Here is a 27,812-nt window from a genome sequence, read left to right as displayed (position 1 = left end):
TTTATTAAGAAACCCTTCCCTGAGTACTAGGAATATTTATGTTATAAACCCTGAATGTTACCTAAATGGGGTTTAATTTCACAACCTCCTAGATTAAATTGCATTGTGAGACCCCATCTTGATATACACACCTTGAATTGCATTTGCTTGTAATTCACTCTACTATAAGATAACCTGATATGTTACACCATGATTTGGGGGGAGGGGAGGAGAGAGACAGACAGTGAGTGGGGTAGCACTTCTAGCTGTCTCTACAAAGTAGCTAGCTATTCTTAGCTTTCTAATGAAAGTTTACATGGGGGCTGATGAACACAGGAACAACTGTAAGGCCTTTCCATGAAGAGTTGGTATCCAGATGAATGGACACTTCTTCCTTTCATGCTTTCCTGGGCCTCCCTTCAGATAGTAACTGCTTTCTGCTTAGCCTTTAAAGAACAATTAAAATGTCAAGGTTCTCAAGGTCCGGGAGGATCTGACCAAACTTCAGCGTCCAAATTCAAACTTTCTCTTTAATCTTTACGGTTCCTTGGGATTTACTTATTCATAAGGGGATTTGAGATTGATTAGACATTTCTGAGGGTGGTAGGGTGGTGAGAAGGTCAGTCATTCTTGTCTAAGGTATTACTGAATCCATCGTGGTCAAAACCTAATCCCTCATGAAGGATGAGGGAGAGATGAACCATCTTACACTGACTTCTGGTTTTTCTTAGCTCCTTTCCATCTATGCAGTTCCAGAATCTGGACTAGAATGTCACCTAGCATTCCAAGAAAAAGACTGGGAGTTCTTTAAAAAACGACATCTACTTGATCAGACCAGCTACATAATTAGCAGGGTTTAATACATAATGAATTGTGGGGCCTCTTGTTCATATATTAAGAATTTCAAGATGACAGCAGTAGAGCATCAAGTAAATGCAGTGTCCTGTGCATCTTCATGGATTGCACACCCATGAAGTCATTCCTGTATTTGATTACAACGAGTCACACAGGAAAAATCCAGGCCTACCCACTGACTGATTTTGTCCTTATCTGTTCACATATGCACTTTGTTTCCATGTAAGGGACTGCCTGACCTTCAGCTCACCTCCATTGCCAGGTGAGAGCTCTTTCCAGTCATATTGTGGTCTGGAACTCAGCTTCCATTACCTTCTTGCCCACCCTCCTTATAGCCACCGGCTCAGGTGTTGGCCAGACTTGAGGAGACACTGTGCTCCTTTTAGAAAGTGGAATGACATCAGAGTTATAACACTAGTCACCATTGGGACACCACAAGGACTCAGATATTTATGCTTTTAGTGCATTTAATTTTTTGTTGTTGTTGTTAATCATAGTCTCGCTTTCAGTGCAATGGGGCAAACTGAGAAATTCCTACCCCTTTAATTTTCACTTCCAATGATAACAGGAATATAAATTGCATGATATGCAGTTATACCTAAAAATGCACTAAAAGATATCTTTTAATGCAAAAAACAGCCATTTCTTTTAAAAATCAGTTGTATGCTATGCTTTTTGTGTTGGACCAACACAATATATGTAGTTCCAAATGTCCTTTTAAAATGCTAAAACAGCTGCAAAAACTATAACTTTTTGTGGTTTTCCTTTTAACTATGACATTTAGGAAATTAGCATTTGGGGCCAAGTTAATTCCAGTAAAATAAGATAGTGAATGACACTTATGGAAAATGAAGCCACATCAAAATACAAATACAGTTGATATTTTTCCTTGATATTAACACACATTAATTTTGTATAATCTATTGAGATTTTGCTATTTGAAATTATTACCATTGATAATAGAAAGAGGGGCATTTTAAAGTATGATTAGTAAATATACATTTTACAGACATTATACAGTACCAACAATAGCTCATATCAGCTCATATTTAAAATATTATTTCTAACTTTTTAATTATAACACTCTCCTCAGACTGTTTGGGACTTTATTTTAAGACTGAGCATCCTTCGGTTTTTTGTTTTGTTTTATTTATTTTTTATTCTATTTTTGAGGAAATAGGAGTCATTATTTATCAAGGAATATACTGCTTTCAGTAGAAAGCAATCAGACATTTTTCTTATTTAGAAACAGGTCACAGAAATGAAGTCATACTTCTTCATTAAGAATTAAAATGGCAACCTCTGATTTCTTCTTTTAAATAATTTTTTTTCAATTTTTCAATTGTAGTTCACATACAATTTTATATTACTTTCAAGGGTACAACATAGTTATAATTTCTTGACTCAGAACTTTACATTTCAATAGATGCTACTGTTTAGGAGGGATCAGAGCTGTGGCCTCATGCATCTGAGGTTGACAGCCACCACTGATCCAAATACTTTGTCCTTCCCTGTCCCAGTCCCATGTTCTAAAATGAAATCTCCCAAGGAGGAACCAGTGAGCTCATCAGCCCAGAAACTGCTGGGACTGCCCCTGGCTGCTCTCAGGCCACCCTTTCCCTGACCTGTAGAGCATTCCTGATCTGTTCACGTCTGATAATCTGCCTCTCGGATGCTTTGCCTCTCCTCACAGTTGTTTGTCATCTACTTGCTTTTCAGACATTTCCTTCAAAGCTTCACCATCTTTCTAAATCCTGACTTTATGACTCCCTGTGGATAACTCATGCTGGGAACATCTTTGATTTCTTACCTTTGCCTGTAAGCCTTTGTTGTTCCCACTTGCTTACCTTTTTAATCAACTCCTCATTCCCAACACTTGAGCCATCCTTTTCCTAAATGCTCAGATCTTCCTTAGGTTCTCCTTGCCAGAGTCCCAGCTGTAACCACTGAACTGTCTTTCTGGCCTGAAACTATAACCATGCATCTGGGCATCTCGGCATTTCAACTCAATGCTGTAAGAGAAAAACACATCAACACAGACATTGGTGCCTCTGTAAATTGATGGTCTCTAAGTTTGAATGATCCCTAGTCACCCCTTTTTGCTTGTTCTCCCTGTCAATTCTCTTGCCCACTGGCCTCTTCACCTGTTACAAATAATCTCCATGTTCTTTATGCCTCTAAGCCCACCACTGTTCCTCCTCACTCTTAGCAGAGAACCTTGCTTCTAACAGCACAGAGAATACATAAGTCCTAAGAGAACAACACCATTAAATCTCATTTCTGCTTTACATTCAGCCTTTCCTCTTCATATGTCAGTGGCTCAACTGTACTTTTGCCTTTCTGGCTACCTTCCTCTACTAGTACTATGGACCCTGTAGGATTCATAGCTAATATTTCTTAACTGCTGATTTCTCAGTTTGTACTCTCATTGGATCTTCTACCCTATAGGGACTAGTGTCATTTTGAATCTATTTTCAGATAAAGAAACTGAGGCCAAGAGAAATTGAGAACTTGTTCCACAGTCACAGAGGAGTTAGCATTTGATCTGGGTTATGCTAATTCCAGAGCACTTGCTCTTAGCCATTCGTCCATCATTTCTTGTCCTACATGTCAGGGTCCCCTGAAGTATCTACAGCCTCTCCCTAATTTTTTATTCCCTCTTTCTTTTGGCTTTTATATATGAGGATTTATTAATAAACACACACATTTCTTTCAGTTACTAAAATGATCATCCATCCTCCTAAAACTACTACCTCCTCTTTATAACTAAAATTACTAGGAAAGGTCTCTACCCTATCTACATACTCAGTCTCTACTTTACACCCATTTACTCCTCAGCCCACTGCCATCTGTCCCCAACCCACAAAGCTTACTCCAAGGTCACTGGTGATCTCCATGTTGTTAAATTCAATGAGTTCTCCTTGGGCTCTATCTTAATTGACATTCCTGAAGCATTTCATGCTACCAACTCCTTCTTTCTTGAAACACCCCTTTCCTCTGCTTCCCTATGCCTATCCTTTCTTGGTCTTCCCTCTCTGTTTTTAACTGTTCACTCCTGCCTTGCTGGAAGGCCTGTCCTTCCCTGCCAATCACTGCATTATCTGTGGACTTACACACTGTGCACTAAGCTCCTTTATTCTCATTCTATATAAATGTCCTGGATAGCATCATCTACTCTTATGATTTCAATTTCTATCTAGATGCTGGTGAATCGCAAGTTCATCTCCATCCTTGATAAAGGGCCTGACAGCCAGATCTTTGTATCCCTTGCCTTTTGGACACTCAGTTTGGATGATCTTCTGGAATCATTAGATATACCATGTGTAAAGTTGAGGTTACCTTCTTAAGAAAGGATAGAAAAGAGATTAAAATTATGGACTCTAATTATGGGCAGCCAGTAGGTGGATGCCATATCTAAGACTCTGCCACCCTGGCTAACACTGTTTGCCTTGCCCTGGAGATCTCCTGAGCCTCTGTCCCACTAACCTTACTGGCCCATCCAAGCTGTTAAGAGTGCCTTTTCCATATGAATGGTTGGTTATGACTCATGCTTCACAACTTCCTGAATCTTCTCAAAGAAACAACAGCTGGCCTCAGTGAACCCCCAACCACCATACCTCTTGCTAAGTAGTCCTAGACATGGGACTAGCAGCAGCCAGATTAGATTGATAGCGTGGATTTTCTTGTGAATCTCCAAGACCAGCACACATAGCAGCCATCTCAGATTGCTTTATAACTCATGCAGAGTCACTTTGGGCAAAACATAGGTGGGGGTTGACCTTGGCCTGCACCACCCAGAAAATGCCATAGCCTCTATATCCAGTGCACAGCTACAGATCACACTGGCACACCACCACCCTGCCCTGCACAGCTGATCCTCCATGGAGGCTGGAGGTTGGTGGTCAGTGGTCACAGCCAGTCCTTATAGCTCACTGACCTGGGTAAATCCCTTCTATTAATCTGTTTAAAGCAACCAAGTCTCAACTACAAGGGAAGGGTGTACTCAGCACACACAAAGGAGACTCCTTGAGTACCCAGCTTGGGTTTTAGGGTGGCTGTGCCACTGGAAGCTATAGGACATCTACTACATTAGGCCAAGCTACCAAGACAGGGAGTTATAGCAGCTCTACCCAATACATAGAAACAAACACAAAGAAACTGCCAAAATGAGGAGACAAATAAACATGGTCCAAATGAAAGAACAGATCAAAACTCCAGGAAAAGAGCTAAATGAAATGGAGATAAGCAATCTATCAGATAGAGTGTTCAAAACACTGTTTATAAGGATGTTCAAGGAACTTAGTAAGGACCTCAACAGCATAAAAAAGATCCAGTCAGAAATGAAGGATGCACTAATTGAAATAAAGGACAATTTACAGGGAAACAATGGGAGAGTGGATGAAGCCAAGAATTAAATCAAAGATTTGGGACATAAGGAAACAAAAACCAGTCAGCACAACAAGAAGAAAAAAGAATTAAAAAAATGAGGATAGTATAATCAGCCACTGGGACCACTTCAAGTATTCATATCATAGGGGTTCCAGAAAGAAAAGAGAAAGAGCAAGAAATAGGAAATCTATTTGAAAAAATAATGAAAGAAAACTTCCCTGATTTGGTGAAGGAAATAGATGTGCAAATCCAGGAAGCACAGAGTCCCAAACAAGATGGATTGAAAGAGGCCCAGACCAAGACACATCATAATTAAAATACCAAAGTTTAAAGATAAAGAAAAATCTTAAAAGCTATAAGAGAAAAGCAGTTAGTTACCTACAGGGGAGTTCCCTTAAGACAGTCAGCTGATTTCTTAAAAGAAACTCTGCAGGCTAGAAGGGTTAGCAAGAAATATTCAGACATGAAAAGCAGGGACCTACAGCTAAGGTTGCTCTACCCCATGAAGATGTATGATTTAGAATCGAAGGGCAGATGAAGAGCTTCCCAGACAATGAAAAACTAAAGGAGTTCATCATCAGCAAACCATTATTATGTGAAATGTTAAAGGGACTTATTTAAGAAAAAGAAGAATATCAAAATTGTGAACAGTAAAATGGTAATAAATATATATCTATCAACAATTAAATCTAAAAAACAAGCTTAGCAAATGAGAAGAACAGAGACAGAATCATGGATACAGAGAGTGCTTTGATGTTTGTAGATAGGAGAGAGGTGTGGGGGGAATGGGTGAATAGATGAGGGGTTTAAGAAGTACAAATAGGTAGTTAGAGTATAGCTGTAGAGATATAAAGTCAGTGCAGGAAATGGTGTAGCCAAAGAACTTACATGCCTGACCCATGGACATGAACAATGATGCAGGGATTGCCTGAGGGAGTGGAGGTTGCTGGGTGGAGAAGGGCAAAGGGGGAAAATTTGGGCAACTGTAATAGTATAATCAATAAAATATTAATAAATTATGGGCTCTAGAATCAATATTGATTCTGCCAAATTACTAGCAATATGGCAGTTTCTCATAGGTAATATGGGAAATATATCACACAGGGCCATTGTGAGAGTTAAAGGCAAAGTATTCAGAACATGGTATAGACTGTATGTTCAGTGCATGTTAACTACCCCCACCTTCACCACCGTGAGTGCTAGCACTACTATAGCTACCGCTGCTACTTCTCCCTCTTCCCCAAGTGGCTCCATCCACAGTGCTCCTCCTTATCTTAGTAGATCATAACAAGGAGAGACAGTTGTTATGGACCTAATATGTGCAGATACTCTACAGATATTTTGCATGTGTTATCTCATTGAATCCTGGCTACAATCCTTTGAGGTAAGGCTTGTTGTTTTCTTCAATTTCTACAGAAAGTAAGCATCTAAGGTTAAATAATTCATTACATAGTCTTACAACCACTAGAATTTGTAGGATGTCACACTTGCTTACCTCTTAGCTCAGCTTCTCTGTGTACTGCCTTCCCACCTTGTGTGTACTTGCCAGAGAACTGAGGGTCAGCTTCTTTTCTCATCACAACCCCCTCAAAATGCAACCAATTATCAAGTTCTGTCAACCCACCCTCCTGAGAAAATCAGAGAACATCTTTTTTTTAGTTATCCTAGTTCCTGCCTCCATCCTCTCTTATTTATATGACCACAGCAACTTCCTAATTTGTTTTTTGGTTACTCATATTGTCCCCCTCCCACCTGTTCTCTACGGAACACAGGGTCTATGTATTTTTAAACAACCCTATTCCAAGACACTTTTCTATCATCTTCTTTAGGATCATGTTCAGAATTCTAAATGTAACTCTAAGGCTCTTCACTCTCTGACTTCTTGTATCCTATTGAGGTTCATGTCTTGCCACTTCCTCCATAGCAAGCCAAGATTTGGTTACTTTGAGCTTCTCTTGAGTTTCTGTATCATGCACAAGGAAAAATGGTGCAGCTTAGATATAGGTTTTCTCACATAGCTTGCCTTCGTTCGACATACTTACCAATTCTGAGGTTAATACCCTTCTCTATGTAACAGTGTCCCTCCTTAGGCCTGGCTCGTGACACACTTGTGTTTGTTTGACTGTCACGGACTGGGAGCCCTCTGGATACAGGGCCCACCTCTTCCTTAGACTGCTGTATTTTCTGTGCCTGGCTCATTCATTGCCTGACATTGTGCTCATTTAAAAAAGCAGATGCTCAGAGTGTCATTTTAGAGAACTGAAGATATTAAAACTCACATTTTATGACCTGAGACCATGTAACTCATTAGTAACAATTATATTTGTTGGCAGTATAGACTTTAATATCAAATTTGGATTCAAGTTCTCCCTCTGCTACTTACATGCTCTGAACCTCAGTTTCCTGTTCTATAAAATAAGGATGAGAAACCTGTCAGCCTGCTGGGGTTGGGGGAACAAAGTGAGGGCATTGTGCACCGACTGACCAGCCCAGCGCCTGCACATTGCAAACACTCCTCTGGTGATAGGTTTTCATTTGAACTTGGATCTCCCAACTTTTGGAGTAGCATTTGGCTTATGACCATGCACTTGTGACATTGTCAGAGCAGTGTCTATTAATAGTCACATTGAGCTATTGTTCAGAAAAAATAAAACTAGAGAATAAAGATAATTCCATTAGCAAAATTCTCTGAGTTTGAAAGTGTTTTATCCAGGAATTCTTTTTGACTGTATAAATATCTATAAAAAGATTAAACTGTACCAAAGTCTAAAAAATAATCTAGGAAAAATTCCCAAGGTTTGTTCATTGTTATGTAAAGGAGAGTGATTATATATTGACTGTAATGGAGCCCTATTCCCACTTAGTGTAATTACTTATGTGCTGGGCTTGGGAACTTGCAAAAATTGTGTGTGTTTGTGTGTGTGTGTATTATTGACTTCTCATGGATGGCAGTGCCTATAATCTACTGATTACTTTCATTTGATAGAAGGATGAATATAACCCTAAATGACAAGTTTCTTTTTTTCTTTATTTTTAAATATATTTTATTGATTATGCTATTATAATTGTCCCATTTTCCACCCTTCACTCCCCTCACCCTGCACACCCCCCTCCCACCCACATTCCCTTCCTTTAGTTCATGTCCATGGGTCATACATATAAGTTCTTTGACTTCTACATTTCCTATACTATTCTTACCCTTCCCCTGTCTATTTTCTATCTACCATTTATGCTACTTGTTCTCTGTACCTTTCCTCCTCTGTCCCCCTCCCACTCCCCTGTTGATAACACTCCATGTGATCTCCATTTCTGTGGTTCTGTTCCTGTTCTAGTTGTTTGCTTAGTTTGCTTTTGTTTTAGGTGTAGTTGTTAATAATTGTGACTTTGCTGTCATTTTACTGCTCATATTTTTTTTTTATCTTCTTCTTCTTAGATAAATCCCTTTAACATTTCAAATAATAAGGGCTTGGTGATGATGAACTCCTTTAATTTGACCTTATCTGAGAAGCACTTTCTCTGCTCTTCCATTATAAATGAAAGCTTTGCTGGATAGAGCAATCTCGGATGTAAGTCCTTGACTTGGAATACTTATTTCCAGTCCCTTCTTGCCTGTAATGTCTTTTGAGAAGTCAGCTGACAGTCTGATGGGAACTCCTTTGTAGGTAGCTGTTTCCTTATCTCTTGCTGCTTTTAAGATTCCCTCCTTATCTTTAATCTTGGGTAATGTAATTATGATGGGACTTAGTGTGTTCCAACTTTTTGGGGACTCTCTGAGCTTCCTGGACTTCCTGGAAGTCTATCTCCTTTGCCAGATTGGGGAAGTTGTCCTCTATTATTTATTCAAATAAGTTTTCCACTTGTTGCTCTTCCTCTTCTCCTTCCGCTACCTCTATGATTTGGATGTTGGAACATTTCAAGATATCCTGGAGGTTCCTAAGCCTCTCCTCATTTTTTAAAATTTTCTTCTCCATTCTTTTCTAGTTGAATGTTTCTTTCTTCCTTCTGGTGTACACTGTTGATTCAAGTCCCCACTTACTTCCCATCACTATTGGTTCCCTGTACCTTTTCCTTTATTTCACTTAGCATGGCCTTCATTTTTTTCATCTAATTTGCAGCCAAATTTAACCAATCCTATGAGCATCCTGACTACCAATGTTTTGAACTGTGCATCTGATAGGTTGGCTATTTCTTTGTTGCTTAGTTGTATAAAATAAGTTCCTAAGATATTTTAAACAGTTATTTTTATTTTTATTATTTTTATTTTTATTTTATTTTAATCATTGTTCAAGTACAGTTTTCTCCCTTTTACTCCCATTCCAGCCCACCCACCCAACCCCACTTCCCTCCCATTACCACCCTCCCCCTAGTTTTTGTCCATGTGTCCTTTAAATTTGCTCCTGTAAACCCTTCCCATTCTCCCCTGAAATTCCCTCTTCTCTCCCCTCTGGTCACTGTCAGTCTGTCGTCTATTTCAGTGTCTTTGGTTATATTTTGCTTGTTTCTTTGTTTTGTTGTTTAGGTTCCTGTTAAAGGTGAGATCATATGGTATTTGTCTTTCACTGCCTGGCTTGTTTCACTTAGCATAATGCTTTCCAGCTCCATCCACGCTGTTGCAAAGGGTAGGAGCTCCTTCTTTCTTTCTGCTGCATAGAATTCCATTGTGCAAATGTACCATAGTTTTTTGATCCATTCATTTACTGATGGGTATCTAGGTTACTTCCAGCACCTAGCTATTGTAAATTGTGCTGCAATGAACATCGGGGTGCAAAGGTTCTTTTGTATTGGTGTTTTAGTGTTCTTAGGATATAGTCCCAGCAGTGGAATTACAGGGTCAAAAGGCAGATCCATTTTTAGTTTTCTGAGGAAGTTCCATACTGCTTTCCATAGTGGTTGTACCAGTCTGCAGTCCCACCAACAGTGCACTAGGGTCCCCTTTTTCTCCACAACCTCTCCAACACTTGTTGTTTGTTGCTTTGTTTATGATGGCCATTCTGACCAGTGTGAAGTGGTATCTCATTGTGGTTTTAATTTGCATCTCTCTGATAGCTAGCGATATTGAACATCGTTTCATGTGTCTTTGGATCTTCTGTATGTCCTCCTTGGAGAGGTGTCTGTTCGAGTCATTTGCTCATTTTTTAATTGGGTTGCTTGTCTTCTTAGAGTGGAGTCGTGTAAGTTCTTTCTATATTTTAGAGATTAAACCCTTGTCTGAGGTATCATTGGCAAATATGTTTTCCCATGCAGTTGGTTCTCTTTTTATTTTGATACTCTTTTCTTTAGCTGTGCAAAAGCTTTTTATTTTGATGAGGTCCCATTTGTTTATTCTTTCCTTTATGTCCCTTGCTGTAGGAGACATGTCAGTAAAAAAGTTTCTGCGTGAAATGTCTGAGATTTTCCTACCTACGTTCTCCTCTAGGACTTTAATGGTGTCACGTTTTATATTTAAGTCTTTTATCCACCTTGAATTTATTTTTGTATAAGGTGTAAGTTGGTGCTTGAGTTTCATTTTTTTGCATGTAGCTGTCCAGTTCTCCCAACACCATTTGTTGAAGAGGCTATTTTTATTCCATTTTATGTTGCTGCCCCCTTTGTCAAATATTAATTGACCTTAGAGACTTGGGTTTATTTCTGGGCTCTCTGTTCTGTTTCATTGGTCCATGTGCCTGTTCTTATGCCAGTACCAGGCTGTTTTGATTACAGTGGCCTTGTAGTAGTATAGTTTAGTGTCAGGTATTGTGATCCCTCCTACTTTACTCTTCTTTCTCAAAATTGCAGCAGCTATTCGGGGTTGTTTATGGTTCCATATAAATTTTTGAAGTGTTTGTTCTATGTCTGTGAAATAAGCCATTGGTACTTTAATAGGTATTGCATTGAATGTGTAAATTGCTTTGGGTAGTATGGACATTTTGATGATATTAATTCTTCCAATCCATGAACATGGTATATGTTTCCATTTGTTTGTGTCTTCCTTGATTTCTTTCCTCAGTGTTATGTGGTTTTCTGAATACAGGTCTTTTAACTCCTTGGTTAGGTTTATTCCTAGGTATTTTATTTTTCTTTTCGTTATTTCAAATGGGATTTTTTTCTTGATTTCTGCCTCTGCTGTTTCATTGTTGGTGTACAGAAATGCCTTTGATTTCTGGATATTGACTTTGTATCCCACTGTTTTGCCAAATTTATTTATTAGGTCAAGCAGTTTTATGGTGGAGTCTATCGGATTTTCTATGTACATTATCATGTAAATGACAAGTTTCAATAAAAGGATTTAATACTTTCATTGTATATCACAAATTTGATCATTGCTTTTAAAAGTGAATTAATTGCAGCTATTTTGGAAGCAGGCTGCCAGGGCTTCATACCCTGGCTCCACCATATGTTATCTTTATGACCTTGAACAAGTTCATTCATATACCCAAGCTTTGGTTACTAATCTGTGAACTGGAGATACAGTTTGCTACCTTTAAGGATTTGCAAGGAAGATAAAGTAAGCTAATATGTGAATCACTAAGCACAACACTCATTTCCACTTACAAAGTCCATTAGCTATCTTATTCTCAATATTATACCAAATTAAATTGGTGACACATCTATTTGAAATATTTGTTAGCTCATTGTAAAGGTAACTGTGTTCAATTTGGACTTGCGCATTACCCAAGGAAATAATTCATAGTGAATTTTCCCATAGTTCAAGTTTTTAGATGTATCTGCCATCTACCACAACAGGAAAATGTGTGAATTATAGTTCATGCTATTTATTAGTGAAATAGTGAAATCTTGCATTAATTAAATCTAGTGTTTGAGGAAAAAATCAGCCTTTGTTATCAATATTTTACTGAGTTATTTTTTCAGAATTTTCAATGGCTCAACCCCATTTATTTTGCTTCCATTATGGTAAATGTTTCTGATCTATGTAGCCTCATGTAACTACTAGTTAAGGAGGATTTTGACAAACTTCCTGTTGTATGACTATCTGCAAAGTAGAAAATTTGACTATTGTTTGCTATTATTATTCATACTCAACTATTATTAGTGCTATAATTATCATGGGAAGTGTGCATAACAGCTAACTCTTTGGAGTGTTAGAGTGTTTGCTTCAAGAAAGTATTGGGAAATGTGATATTTATGAAAAGACATATCAATTTGTCCTTGGCTATTGGCTTTTGTACCTTATTGCTTTTCTCCTAATATTTTCCTCAGTTAATTCTTTTCTTAATTGATGTCTGTACTTTCTCTCTCTACCTCCCTGGCAGTCTTTTCCCTATAAAAGGACCCATCTGTCTAAGGTAGAGATTCTTCATTTTTATATACTCATCGGTCACTAAACTGCATGGAGTAGACATGCTTCTCATTTAGAAGTCTCTTTTCACTATGCTTTTTCAGTACAGTGGTGTTTTGTTTGTTTTCCTTTAAGTCAAATGTTTTTATTTAGTCTGAATTCAAGCACCCATAAAAGAATGTCTAATTTCTAATCATAGTCATAGAGCAGAGTATTCATTTTAAACTTGCTAATTCATAGTAGCGAAAAATCATTCTTGAATAACTGATGCTCTTTGTAAAATATACCTATACAAAGATTAAGAGAGAGGAAAGCTTTGTAGAGAGGTGACTCATTTTCATTTGATTTTATTTAGACTTGAATTTGAGCGGCAACAGCGTGAAGAACTTGAAAAATTAGAAAGTAAAAGGTAAGCTACATGGGTTACTGAGTTTTAACACAACTGTAGTTGTGGATTCTTATGTTAATGTCTTAGACTGATTTCATCTGTGTCTGTTTCAATACCTCCCTCTAGCTCTATGTCTGTAATGTACATGTCTAATGACTGTAGGCCATTTTTCTTTAGCTGGTTAGTTTTCCTTCTTGTTTGAATTTTTCAAATACTGGTGAGAAAGGAGGAATTGAGTTAGTAGGCAAATTTAATATACTTATTAAACTTAATAAACCAAATATATACTTGTTTAAGCTTAACTTAAAAAAATATATCTTAAGAATATCAGCTGAGTTTTTAAAAAGCTGAAATAATGACAATTTCCCTTCCTTATGCCTCCCCCCTTTTAAATATGTTTTCTTATACTGGTTGGCCATTTGTATTACCCTCTGTAATCCACTTCTTAGTATTCTGCACTTCATTTTTTTGTGTACGTGTGTGTGTCTGATTTTTTTTTTATTGATTTGGGGAGTTTTTATATGTTCTGAGTACAATTATTTGATTTAAAAATTTCCTTTTCCTTTTTTCTGTTCTATTTAATAGTCCAAGAAATGGACTAAGATTTTAGAGTAGAAACTAAAGCCATAGAAAATATACAAAGTGAATATTTATTTTCTAGAATCTGGACTTTAGGTATTACAAATGAATCAGTTTCCAGTATCATATAAGATAGATCCTTAGTGGGTCAGGAGAGGGAAGCCATGTATCAATGCTCTTATATACTCTGTGTTCTTGCTTTGGAGGCCATCTCAATCTCAAAATATTGAGTTAGCACCCAATGGAAATCATTTGTTCTCCTGGACAACACATAATATGCAACCCCTGGGATCATGCATTTAAGTATTCTAATGAAGGCTGTTATTTTCAGTTTTATGTATTAATAAGCTAATATTTTGGGCCATTTGGTGATTACCATCGCCATTTGGTGATTACTAGTTTTCCTAAACTAGTGATTAAATGCTAAATAGCATGTAGTTATTTGAGCAGGAACAATAAACTGTGGATTGTCTTGACTTTGATATTCAACCCCAATGATTTGAAGACAGCATAAGCATTTTTATGAAATATCATCTCATAACTGAATTTCTGTTGCATTTTAGCCATTGGGCTGAACAAAATTATTCATATTTAAATTTAAATTGGTCATGGTTCTTTCTCTTTGAGCTCATGGGGCTTTTAAAATTATATCATTCATAACATATTATGCTTATAGACTCTACAAAAGAAATTATATCAGAGGCTACTTTAAGAGATTAGGCAAATACTATGAAATATGAAATGATGTTGGACGGTTATAGAGTGAAAAAAATAAGCAGGCTACTATTGGAAATGGAAAGGCAAACAGTTCTCCCTCATTTTTATTGTAGTGGAGGGTTTGGCTTTATATTGTATATTCATTTTCAGAGCATTTCAGGGGAAAGAGAAACCTTTGAACACTGTGATCAAATAATGATTAGTCAGCATTTTGCATTTCAGGAAACTCATAGAAGAAATGGAGGAAAAGCAAAAATCAGATAAGGCAGAACTAGAGCGGATGCAGCAAGAGGTGGAGAGTCAGCGCAAGGAGACAGAAATTGTCCAGCTCCAGATCCGCAAGCAGGAGGAGAGCCTCAAACGCCGCAGCTTCCACATTGAAAGCAGGCTGAAGGATCTGCTCGCAGAGAAAGAGAAATTTGAAGAGGAAAGACTGAGGGAGCAGCAGGAAATTGAACTGCAGAAGAGAAAACAAGAAGAAGAGAGTTTTCTCCGGGTCAAAGAAGAACTGCAGCGGCTCCAGGAACTCAACAACAATGAGAAGGCTGAGAAGATCCAGATATTTCAAGAACTGGACCGGCTCAAAAGGGAAAAGGATGAGCAATATGCCAAGCTTGAACTGGAGAAAAAGCGGCTAGAGGAGCAAGAAAAGGAGCAGGTCATGCTGGTGGCCCATCTCGAAGAGCAGCTCCGGGAGAAGCAGGAGATGATCCGGCTCCTCCGGCGAGGGGAGGTACAGCGGGTGGAAGAGGAGAGGAGAGACCTGGAAGGCATCCGGGAGTCCCTTCTGCGGGTGAAGGAAGCCCGTGCTGAGGGTGATGACGATGGTGGGGAGTTAGAAAGGGCTCAGCTACATTTCTTAGAGTTCAAGAGGAGGCAGCTGGTCAAGCTAGCCAACCTGGAGAAGGACCTGGTGCAGCAGAAGGACCTCCTGAAGAAAGAAGTTGAAGAAGAACAGGAAATCCTAGAGCGTTTAAAAACTGAGAGTGAAGAAGAATTTAGGTTGTTGGAAAAAAATGATGATAGTGTCATGTATGTTACCCAGGTCACTCAAGACTTAGAGAAAATAAAGCCAGCAGAGTACAGGCTGCAATATAAAGAACGCCAGCTCCAGTACCTCCTGCAGAATCATTTGCCAACTCTGTTAGAAGAAAAGCAGAGAGCATTTGAAATCCTTGATAGAGGCCCTCTTGGCCTAGACAACACTCTTTACCAAGTAGAAAAAGAAATGGAAGAAAAAGAAGAACAGCTTGCACAGTACCAAGCCAATGCAAGCCAGCTGCAGAAGCTTCAAGCCACCTTTGAATTCACTGCCAACATTGCACGGCAGGAAGAAAAAGTGAGAAAAAAGGAAAAGGAGATTCTAGAATCCCGAGAGAAGCAGCAGAGGGAGGCTCTGGAGCTGGCTGTAGCCCGGCTAGAGAGGAGGCATTCAGCCCTGCAGAGGCGCTCCACCCTGGGCCTGGAGATCGAAGAGCAGAGGCAGAAGCTGGCCACTTTGAACAGCAGCAGCAGTGAGCAGTCAGGGCTGCAGGCCAGCCTAGAAGCTGAGCAGGAGGCCCTGGAGAAGGACCGGGAGAGGTGAGGCAAAGGAAAGGAGAGCATGGCATAGCATTGGTGCCAAGTACACTGCATTTCCTGCTTCTCATTCTTTTTTAAAGTAATTCTTTGAGCTTTTATATTGTCTAATCCACAGGCAAATGCTTATTTGCCTGAGAAAAATATCCCTAAACATCCTTTACTTCCTCCTTACAACCCTTGTTTTAGAATCATTGGCCTCAAGTTGGAAAGACTACATAAACCGAAACAAAGCCCTTGTCCATGACCTCATTGACCTATGGAATGTGTATGTTTCAATATTTGATAAATATGAAAGACTGAGAACTTACAGCCTTGAGTCCTTCCTTCTTCTTTCTTTGTTCTACTCTGTCTCCTCCCTTCCATTTCCCTCCCCACTCTCTCCTCCCTCCTCTCTACTCCTTGCTCTCCCCTTCCTTCCTCCCTCCTTTCTCCCTTCTTTCCTTCTTTCCTTCCTTGTTTTCTTCCTCCTCCCTGCTCAGCTCCTTCTTCTTTTTCCCTCTCTCCTTCCTCATCATTGGCATGCTCTCCCTGACTAGCCCTAGTTACAGTAAAGCACCTCCCAGTGCCTTCGTAGATACTGATTTTCACACCCGAGATGGAAGGGAACATACTTCTCCCACCCTGATGATTCACAGTATGTATTTGAGGGGAAGCCCCAGGATTCTGTATTTAAAAAGAAACAACCAAACAAAACTCTCTCTGTTTCTGAACCCCCAGTAGTATGTTGAAATATGTTTGATGATTATTTACTGATATTACTGTTGGTGGTGTGAAAAATAAAACTAGGAAGTAGCACTATTTTCATGATAAAAGGAGAATACTCTCCTCCTTCACCTATTTCCTATCACTGTTCCCCACACAGTAGGTTCTCAAAATGAATAAGTACATGAATTGGAGAATGCTTTTCCTGGTAACCTCAAGACATGATGCCAAGACTCTCAGGCCTGAGGACCACCTGATGGGCATGTATCACCTGATTTGTCCTGCACAGGGCTTAATTGCTGGCTCAGCCCTTTCTGGCATGCTGACCTTGGGCAGTATCTTTCATCTTTGAGCCACAGTGTCCTCACCCTCATAGGGAGGGGAGGGTGAGACCAGGGGCCTGTGCATTATCTTAGTTCCAGACCTTTGTTCAGTTGAGATCTTAACTGTAAGCCCAGGTTGGAGGGCCTGGAATGCTGCCTCCCTTCCCAGCATTCCTCCCACCCTCTTTCGGGGCTGCAACAGAAGACTGGTCAGCTGGCCAATAGGAGCCCAGCTGGACATTGGCAGAAGCCTAGGGTCCATGCTAATGGCCAGGCAAGGCCTACTCTGAGGTGTTGCTGGAGCCTCCATCCATTATCTTGACTGAAAAGGTCTGGACAACCTCCTTTCAAATGATCTGCTTATACTGTGAATTCTATTTACAGTTACTCTCCAGTAATTCCCTCAGGCAAAGCAGCAACAAATAACAATCAAAAACCATAATACTATTACTTCAGAGAAAAAGGTTGGAGGTTTAACAATATGATTGCAGGTATGTTATATAAATGAAATTGCTGGACAAAACTCCAGCCCCAGGAAATTTGAAGTAGTGGAGGGCAGGCTCTCAATTTGTATCTTGCAGTGTGCAGTAAAAATGCAGCGTGAGCTTTTAGCTTGATGTCCCTGGCTCTCATCATCTGGCTTTGCTCCCTGCCATTTAGTATTAATACTCTATTATAGCTGATACAGTATTGTGATTTCCATGGAAGTGATTTCCCAATGTCAGCATTCCTCCAGCAACCACGCAAAGGAGGCTTTTAGTGTCACGTGTTTTGATGGAGTAGACTTTTCTAAGACCTAATTTATGCCAACAAATCTGAGCTCTTTGCTCTGGTTGTGATGCTCTTGTGGTTTTTTTAGTGTTTTATTATCTCTCAAGGTTCTCATGGCTAAGCCAGGGCCTGCCAGGCACCCTGAGTTGACCACTCATGAAATGCACAAGTGTGCAATATTAAATATGTGGAAACAGATTGGACAGCAGTGCACTGAACTTGGCTTTGCCTGTTGGTTGCTTTGTGGGCAAAATTTAATCCAGTTTCTATCTTCTTTTCTACTTAATGGTTATATAACCATTGGGGACAAGTGTCAAGTGGAAAGTGGCAGAGCAATAGCTTGAATCTATGTCTAACCTCCCAACTCTTAACCTCTTGTCTGTTGACACAGAGCTGCTGCCCTGACAGGCTGGTTCTTCATATATGCTGCAACCATTTGTATAAATCCTGCTCAAGGCTTCACTCGAACCCCTTTGCTCTGTGGAGTCATTTACATGGTACCAGCCCTGAAAGATGTCTTTGAACAGCTCCACTGGGCAACATCTTAATTATAAACATTGGCAGTTACCTACTTATATTCGGCTCATTTTCCTTATGATCTCTGAGACTCTGTTAATATTGTTCCCTGGTTGTTGGCCCCAGCACCTGGCCCCTAACATCACTCTTTTATGCACATCCCTTGTCCTTTGAAAATACTGTATGCTATGCAAGTTGATGCTCTGTAAGGACTTGCTAATCAGTAGACAGGTGAAGCACTGAGTTAAGCAGGGCATTGCCTCCCAATGAACCCATGAGTGCTAACCTTAGTGACCCCATAAGCTCATTTTAACAGTTTAGAAAGTGGCTTTCATGTTTGGGATGGAGCAGTCAGATTGCTGCTGGTAACATCAGAGAGCTGGAGGTATTATAGTGTGTTAGCATCCAAAGAATCCCTGATTTTTGGATCTGGATGAGTTTAGAGAGGCTAATCTACTATCTCATTTGATACCTAAAGATATGGAGACCCAGATTTCATTAACTTGCCCCTAGTTCACACACCAAGTGGGCTGCACCCTCTAGGTAAGTCTTGTGTTCCCTGGGACCAAGTTCACTGGCAAACTTGGTCCTGTAGCCTGATGACTCCAGGTTCCAGTACCCTGGGTCAGTGGGAGAACAGCCTCACAGACTAACGATCTCATGTTAGATATATTATTTATCATAGGAGATAAAGTTTATTGCCACAGTTTATGGTTTATATGAATTTCTTGAGACAGCCAGCCTGCTTTCCTACATCTCTCATCTTTTTGCCTCTTCTGTATTATCTGTCTTAGCCAAAGTGGATTCCTGATTTTCGTGGCTTAGCTTCTGTGTTCGTATTGCTTTGTCTACCTGGAGAACCTCTACCATCATCTCCAAAGTTCCAAATTCCTACTGGCCTCTGAAGGTTCAACTTAGAACTGCCTTGTCCTTGAAGGTTTTCCTAGATGATGGTTTTAAAAAAGAACTCTTTAAAGCTTAGATCTCTTTTGTCAAACAGAAACACTAAGTAGGATCTTGATATATAGTAAACAACTGTCTTATGGAAGCCAGGGTAGAGGGCTCCGAATCCTGCACATCTACCTCTGAGGATTTGCTTGAGGACTGTGGAAACATCTTTGCCCTTGATGGTAAAACTCTCTAATTTTTGGATGCCTGCAGCACTTGATCTGAACCACTTTTGTGGCCCATTATCACCTTATACCTTATCTTTTAGGTATGTAGCATCTTTTAGAAGATAACTCTCTTTGCACAATTTTTGTGTAAATTCCCCATGGTTTCTAAAGCAATGTCCCAACCAGTGATGATGCTCAGGAAATACTGTTAATGAGTGAATTCATGCAATTTCCATTTTTGTAGGTTGGAACATGAAATCCAGCAGTTGAAGCAGAAGATCTGTGAGGTCGATGGAGTTCAAAATGGGCATTTTGGTACCTTGGAGGGAAAAGCTGCTTCTTCCAGCTTGTCGTCTAATGCTGAAAAATCTCACCTGGTTCCTCTGATGGATGCCAGGTATTGGGCATTAAACTGATGCCACACCTACATTTCTGATGTGGTGCAATGAGTCCCTGTACCTCTTATTGGCCAATTAACTTATGGAGGGGTCTGTCAAAGTGACAAGTAATTTATGACCCTGAGACGTGCTTTGTCTCCATCAACTGCTGCCTGGCCAGTGGTGGGTTGGGTTTTATTTAAAGGGAACCAAAGACCTGAGTACTGGCCAGCTAAATCCAAAGAATGCTGGTATGAGTAGTTTGTTTGAGAAGGTAGAAATAAAAGACCCTGGGAAACCATCTCATCCAGAAAGGAGTAATGCAAGGCCAAATTGAGAGGGACAAAGAAATAGAGTTAATTGAATTGTGTCAAGAAGAAGAACCTATACTGACAGTTAATTTATAGGAGTCATTTATTACAAATAAATGAAGTCTATTACAAAAACCGTACCAGTATATTCAGGATGATCACGAATAACATAACTATATATCTGGTGTTGCTATAGTAAAATGACTCTCAACTTGGGTGGCATTATCAAATGCTCTGTGGCTTAGAGCTCTGATAAATTGACCTGTGTGGTCTTTGTCTGTAAGAAACTGAATTATTTTTTCAATACCATTTATGTCATGGATATGACATAGAGATATGTATTTGGATATGAAGATGTACTCAGAATAGCATGAGCCTCTGTAGCCCTTTATAGATAGGTCTGTATACTCCATGGGGCTAGTTTAAAAATTAAGTAAAAGTCCTGGAGGTAATTCATTTGTTGTGGCCTTGGCCCAGGTTCAGTTGCACTTGACTCTATCTTCAGTACTGAAAGGTAAATGCTGTACTTTATTACTCTAAACTCTGTTCTTCTGGGCTATCTTACCTAAAATATTAATTTCTTTACCCAGCATTTCCAAAAATCATTTTGCCATGATTAATACTACAAAGAATAGCTGTAGGACTATACATGTGCTTAGAAAGGTGAAACCAGATTTTTTTTAGTGTGGTAGCATAAAAATATGCAAAACAGTTCATTTTAACTAATTCACCTAATCAGTGTCTAGGGGAAGGATTGCCTAGAGCTGACTACGACTTCTATCTGAACATTCTGACCCTTAGAAAGATTTTAGATGGAAATAAAATTCTGTAGTCTGCTTGGTTTCTCTGTTTGGATGGTTGTACTTCATACAGTTTCACCTACATTCTATGAGGTATGAAATACGCAGTTAACAACTGCCTTAAAAGTCAACTGTTTGTGTTTTCCAGTGCCTTGACCCTGTGACCAGCATTCTGGAAGGTAGAGAACATCAGAATGTGGTCTCTCCTAGCCAGGTGTAGGTAACCCAGTTGAAGACAAGAGACAGAGCAGGAACAATATAAGACATTTTTGAGATAGTGAAAATTCATGTAAGGAGATAGTGAAAATTCATGGAGATTATGTTTTCTTCTTCTTTATTGTTTTTTTACTTTTAATCTTCTTAAATGACTTTGTGATGTGAGCAATAACCATCGCTGTTTTCTGTGTGAGGAAACCAGGGCTCATTGAATGAAGTGTTGGGTCTGAATCAGTGATTCATGGCTGGCATCTGGGGAGCCTTGGGAAACCAGGGTCTGTGATTCTCCCCTACCTGCCAGCAGGGGATTGCTTAGTCTCCCTTCCATTCTCAAGATTCTGCTACCTGGCCAGTTCTCTTTCATTTGGAGAAAACACAGATAGTAAAGTAAGAAATCTAGTGCCTAGTAAAATGGCATTAGGCTTCTTAGAAAGTAGAAAAATGTTTAAGGTCCAAGAGTAGTTGTTCTGTTTGGCATTTAAAATGAGAAAGTTTCTTGTTATGAAGGGCATAGTAAAAAAAGTATCTCCAGTGCCCTGTGTGGTTAGAAGTGCTCAAGTACCTCCATGTCCACCATTTGCAGGGTCAATGCTTACATTGAAGAAGAAGTCCAAAGGCGTCTTCAGGTTTTGCATCGTGTGACTGGTAACAATAGCAACATGTCTGCAGTTATGACGAAGGTGAGCTGAAGGAACCAAAGTAACATAATCATTTTAAAAATGAATTTTCAATAAGTGGTGGTGGTGGTGGTGGTGGTGGTGGTGGTTGTAGGATCTTTTGTTACTGTGTCTCAGTGAGAAAATTGAGATGCAAATGTTCTAGAAAAATTAAGTATTGCTTGGGTGAAGCTTAACAGTTCCCAAATAGTATTAGTTAAAAAGTAACTTTATTTATTTTAAAGTTTTGAAGTTCTGGGGGAAATTCTTAAGTGGATATAAAGTTTATTAAATGTTTTATTTACTTCATTTGATTTAATACTACTTGGCCACAAAAAAGAAGAAAATTTTACCCTTTGCAACAATATGGATGGACCTGGAGAACATTATACTAAGTGAAATAAGCCAGTCAGAGAAAGACAAATACCATATGATTTCACTCATATATGAAATCTAATGAACAAACTGAACTAACAATGAAAATGGGAACAAAATCATAAACGGAGAGCACTATGACAGCTGGTGGGGTGGGGGGAGGTTAAAGGGTGGAGGGATGAGCAAAAAGAAAAGAGGACTCGTGGACATGGACAGCAGTGTGGTTGGTGATTGCTTGGGGGCAGGGAGTATAAGGAGAGTAAAGGGCAATGGAAAAAAATACAAGAAAGATTTAAAAAATAGAATCCCAACTGAAAAAAAATATTAAAAAAATAAAAATTCTACATGTAATTTTTTTTGTTTTCTCAAAAAATACAACCAATGTCACCTGAAACTAATACAAAATCATATTAAGTGTAAAATGTAAACTGTAGTTGAAAAAACGTATAAAAATAAAAAATACAACCAATTTCCATAACTATTTATTTGATAAGTTATTCAAAGTAGAAGTATAATTTTGCCTTTGAGAAGATACATATTTGTGACAGGTTGATCTTTATCAAAATAAAAGCATTGCATTTCTAGCCTGCAAATTTAAGAATTATTCTAAGGACATCTTGATTTTAATATTATTCTTGCTATTTTAAAATTAATAAATAGTTCATTTCTCTTACAGGGAGACAGATCAATAGAATCATGTTTACTATGGAATATAAATTCTATAGAAAGGTTGTCATTGTTGAATGACACGTATGTTTCTTTAGAATTTTGTTCCCATAAACATTTCTAATCAAATTAGTTATTTCCTCCTCTGTGAACATGCTATAATTTAATATAGAGGGCTTTTTATTTTCTTTTCAGAATAATGAGAAACTTCACAATGGTACCATTCAACGTAAGCTAAAATACGAGGTAGGTAATGATTTTTTAGATTGATAGGGTCGCCTTAAATTATGGCATGATCATATGATTAAATTTTCTTAATGTTTAGTTGCATAATTAGAATTTTGAAGTCCCAGTGAGATTAATGGCTAATAGGGAAGGCAAGCTATTCTATGGACTAAAAATTAAATGGAATCTTGCAGGCTGAAAACTGCTTTGACTGTATTTGACTGGCATGTAGCACTGGTGGAGGCGCTTTGACCACTTTTTCATTGGTAACAGTATCCTTTCCCTTGGTTTGCATTTAAAAAGCGCAATGTATAATCTGAATCAGATATGGGACTTGGAAATGTAACAGTACCTCTGGTTATTTTAAAAACCCTGCTTATTTTATAGACTGAGTTGGCAGTAGTAAAAAGGGAATACTTCTTGGTCTATTAGCTTATTTCTCTGGTGGATTGTCAAACCAAGGTTTATTTGGGCATATGATTTGTAAGGGTTTACTTTTATTTTTCTCCACTGAGGGTCTTTCCCATACATTGCTAAATTTAAAAAAATAGTAAGGTGACATAAATCTTACAGATGCAGTTTCTAAATCACTGAACAGAGTAAGAGATGAAAAAAGGGGTGCTCCACAGCAGGCTTACCTGATCGGCCACGGCCATGTCCTCCTCCAGGCATCCGGTAATGGCATCTTCCTCTGGACAGCCATCCCTTTAGCCAGTAACCCTGTGAAGAGCAGGATATTGCCTTTCATTTCTTTGTATCCATAGTGCCTGGCCTTTCATGGTGCTGGTTTGTAGATATGGTAATAGCAATCTAACCAGGTAAAATTAAGAAACGTCATACAACAAATCAAGAGGTGAGAGAAGTGTTACTCAGGTTAGAGTACTTGTCGATTTCTTTTATCCTTGCTGTCTGATTTTCATTAAGTGTGCCCTGATTACTTTTACATTTTGGACATATAGTCATAGATTCAGTTTTACAATTAAATTTGACCTTTTGAAAACTGACCCAAAGGTCTTAAGATTTAACTTAGAGTGAATGAAATTTTAGACCAAGAAATGGATACTGTGGATCAATTCTATAGAATGTATTTTTGTAAAAGGACTTGGCAATTTTTAAAATATATAATATGGAAATTGATGTTCTATCTGTGAATCTGGTCATTTATATTTTAAATCATATATCAATCAATACTAATGGCTTAGGCTTTTGATTTAACCTCTGAATCAATCCACACAATGAAACAAATGACTGCCAAAATCTTCATTTGCAAAGAATCACAAAAGCTGGTCCCACATCCTCTTTTCAACTACTTTTGACATCTTAAACAGAAAAGGTGTCTTACCCCGCTGCTGCCCAAAGATGTCACTGACACGTCCAACAGAGAGGAGAGGAGGGAGGTGGATCAGAACAACCGCCAGAGAGATCCTGTGGCTGGGAGTATCTCAGGCCCTACAACCTTCTCTCCAACATCAGGAGAGAGAACTTGCCAGCGAATGGATCAGCCCTCAACACCTGAGGTGCTGCAGGACAGTGATTGCAAGTATAATCATCCTGAGTACACAGATGGTTTTCAGTCAAAATGTCTCAGTCTATCTAAAATCCCTCTTCTTAATGAAAACAGCACCAGCAATGCAAAACATTTTCAGGTTAACTCAGAAAATTTCAGTGAGCCAATGACTCATAAAAACGAACACAACTTGGGAATCGAGTCCAGCTGGACTTTTCTGCAGCACACATGCCAAGAAGTGTCTATAAACAGTGGAAACAAACAGACCAGGAAAAGCAAGTTACTCTGCTATGTTCTCTCTGAAAGTGTTTCTAGTGAGGAGAGCGCATCTGCCAGCATTTTTCAGAATTCACCACCCTCAAAATTTTGTCGTGAGCAGCACACTGAGAAAGAGTTAGCTTCTAAAAAACTTAGCTTTCCAGAGTCACTGATAAATATCAAGACAGAAGGAAACAGTGGATTGGGATACTTTTACCACAGGTTTTCCAACCTTTATAAAGATACTAGCAGTCACCTGCTACAGGCTGGCACAAAGGTGATCAGCCATGCCAGGCACATGGGGCACCTATGGGACCCCAGTGGGCTCACCTCTCAAGTAAAAACATTTATCAGAAGACTGCCATTTGTGAAACACTTACCGTTGGACATGCCCTTGAAGTCACACTGGGTATCACCAGAATCTCATTCTTTTCCTGCGGAAGATCCGGTTGGCAGCAGCAACAGCCAGGAGGCAGGGGCTGGCAAGAGAGCAGAGGTGCCTTACAGAGTACCAGGCTCTACAGCTGCAGAGGTACCAGGTCCCTCACCGAGCTCAGTTGTCCACCTGGAATGTGAAGATGCTGGAAGGATCTCTGCATTTAAGCAGACCCTTGTGCAATTCCCAGATCAACTGCTGAAACTTCAAGAGTGCCCTTCAAAGGACTTTCTCGAGCATATGGCTTGTTTCTTACCAGAACTTTTGGGTGGCATGCATGAAGTCAAAGGTGTTTACTGGCTTGCTGTTGCTAACTGCACAGAACCTGACCCCCATCCAGTGTGCTTGCTCCTGCTTCCTTCAACATTGTTTGCTTTGGTCCTGTCAGATAACCCCCCAAGCTCCATGAGCATTTTTCATTCTCTACCTCTATCTGAACTACAGGAGATTGAAATCGGCTTTGGTGGGCAGAGCATTCGATTCCTGGGCTCTGCAGAGAGTCTCCTGCTGACTGTATTTAGTTATAACAAGAACCTCTGTCAACAAATATGCCGAGACCTCCTATGTGTCCTGATGCCCGAGTCTGATGCTACTGCCTACACTAGTCATCCTTTGCTCCAGCAAGATCTGGTGCAGCTGTCTCTTGACTGGAAAACAGAAATCCCTGATTTAGTTTTGTCAAACGGAGTTCGACTGTCATCCAAATTCCAGGATACCATGGTTGACATGATTTACTTTCTTCATGCAAATATGGAAGTCAACATCCCATCTCTGGCAGAGGTTCAGTTGTTGCTCTACACGACAGTCAGAGTTGAAGATGATTCTGGCCAAGACTCCTGTCAGTCACTGGTTCTTCTGAACACTCATGTTGCCCTTGTGAGGGAAGACCGAGTTTTCTATCCACACATTCGGTCTCTAAGCACACCTCCTCCACGAACACAGTTTGATGTCATCAAATTTCGTGCTTTAAGTGAATTCAGGTGCATTATTGTTCCAGAGAAGAAAACATTACCAGCAGTCCAGCTTGTCTTCTTTCAAAAACAGGAAGTTCCATCAGATTCAAGAAATAGTCTGTCTGAGCACTCTCCAGAAGCCCAGAATGCCCAGACTTTCACCAGCTCATTGTGTCTTCAGGGCAATCAGAATGTGGCCCCTGAGGTCTGGAAGCTGATACTCAACTCTCAGGATGAGGCTCTGTGGCTAATCTCACATTTGACAAGGCTCTAGGGAGGAAACTTATGAAAACACTGCATATTTTTTTGAGATCTATAATAAAATGAACATTATGAAAGCAGTCAAGGACTATGAATATCTCCATATAACGAATTGATTTGAAACTGGAAAAATGCAGACCTCTAAAATGAAAGATGTAAATATATTAAATATCTACAATAAAATAAAGTAGGTCATAGCAGAGTACTTATAAACTGTGCTTATCACCACCTTGTTTTATTTCTTGAACCTTACTTAGCCTTGTGAACTTGGGCCCACCTCATTATTTGTGAAGTGATTAAAGCATTTCTGATTGTGTTTGGCTTCATGTTGACTTATAGTTTGGGTTAGAGCCTGTCTCAGCCTGCTGGATTCTGGCAGACTAATTTGTGCTGCCTGAAAAAATGTCCAGTCTGGCTGTGACCTTCATTGACATCCTCCGTTTTAGCTGTGACTAGGGCAACTCTGTAACAGAGCACATTAGTGATACATCCAGCTTCCCAAACGTCCCAGGGATTTCACATGCCCTCCCCTCACTGTAATAAGTAGAATGAAGATACTACATGCCCCTGGGGTGGCTTCTCAGTTAATTGCCTTCTCCTTTCTTCTTTCAGACTTTGTGACTATTCCTCTCTGACCTTTGTGATCTCAGCTTCTTACCTGTTGGTTTGTGTATTTTTGACTGCCTTCCCCTATGCAACATGCCCCCCATACCAGTTCTTTCTTTGGGCTCCTGTATTTCTGCCCTAGAAGTGCTTTTCATGTCCATGTCTTATTTCTGACAGCTTCTTTGTGTTGTTTTATCAGATATAGGGTCACCTCAGAAGGCATTCAACATTTTTCCCTGGCTGTCCTCCCTCTTTCCTTTCACCCAACCCACTGCTCATAATCTCTGTGTTCTGCTGGCCTGAGCCAGTGTGCTGGTCTCCCTTCCGAGATGAATTCATGCCCATGTTGGCCTCAGGTAGGTCTTCTGTCCTCAGAAGTACCATCCAGAAGTCAGTTTCCCACCTCCTCTGTTAGAGGCTTAAAACTAGTCTCTTTAGAATTTCCCTTTCCTCTGTTTGACCCTTTTATCTACCTCTGTTCACATTTCAATAAGGAATCAGATTGCGTGTTTTGTGTCTACCTTTTCTGTCATCTGACCCTGGGTTGCTCTGCCAGTGTGCTCCTGTTTCTCGAGTTCGTGTGCTCTACTATATTCCCAAGTCTTAGACAGAAAGAGGCACACGTCTCCAATGCTCCGTCCATGTGGTGCCTCCTTCCAGCTGGGATCATGCCAAGCTGACAACAGTAGCTACTCGCATAATGACATGCATAGTTGAGGAAATCAGCTTTTCCCCTGAGCCATTCATATTACCCTTGGCATGGAGGGGTCATTTTCTTTTCTGGTCAGATCTTTGCATAACAGGCAATGTGAATGTTGCAGCCTGCTCCCTCTTCATTTCTGTTCCTAATTGATGATAGGGAGAGTATCAAAGCTTAACTTATTCAGAACTTACCATGTCCCTTTGGTCAAGAAATGCAGATCTTCCTTCTTTCCCTTGTCAGAGCTAACAACAAGCTACATGTTCCTCATTAA

At 39.6% G+C, this 27,812-nt stretch overlaps 1 protein-coding gene across 5 annotated transcripts in view; it reads left to right on the top strand.

Annotated features, from left to right (window-relative positions):
- The window catches only part of KIF16B (kinesin family member 16B), a 330,800-nt gene that overhangs the window by 220,791 nt on the left and 82,197 nt on the right, over positions 1 to 27,812 (top strand). For 3 of the 5 annotated variants that reach the window (XM_045833297.1, XM_045833300.1, XM_045833298.1), the window contains exons 18-24: positions 12,474 to 12,506; positions 12,855 to 12,908; positions 14,406 to 15,764; positions 19,436 to 19,588; positions 21,479 to 21,575; positions 22,788 to 22,838; positions 24,146 to 26,548. In XM_045833297.1, the coding sequence (XP_045689253.1) occupies positions 12,474 to 12,506; positions 12,855 to 12,908; positions 14,406 to 15,764; positions 19,436 to 19,588; positions 21,479 to 21,575; positions 22,788 to 22,838; positions 24,146 to 26,245 (3,847 nt within the window). In that variant the 3' untranslated portion in view covers positions 26,246 to 26,548. Of the gene's footprint in view, positions 1 to 12,473; positions 12,507 to 12,854; positions 12,909 to 14,405; positions 15,765 to 19,435; positions 19,589 to 21,478; positions 21,576 to 22,787; positions 22,839 to 24,145; positions 26,549 to 27,812 lie in introns of those variants that run through there. The other 2 variants (XM_045833299.1, XM_045833301.1) reach the window with 2 other exon arrangements.

Source organism: Phyllostomus hastatus, unplaced genomic scaffold (assembly GCF_019186645.2).
Source record: "Phyllostomus hastatus isolate PE091 unplaced genomic scaffold, TTU_PhHast_1.1 phas_contig_17, whole genome shotgun sequence".
NCBI lineage: Eukaryota > Metazoa > Chordata > Mammalia > Chiroptera > Phyllostomidae > Phyllostomus > Phyllostomus hastatus.
The sequence above is the reverse complement of the archived record's forward strand: the minus strand, read 5'-3'. Positions and strand labels throughout refer to the sequence as shown.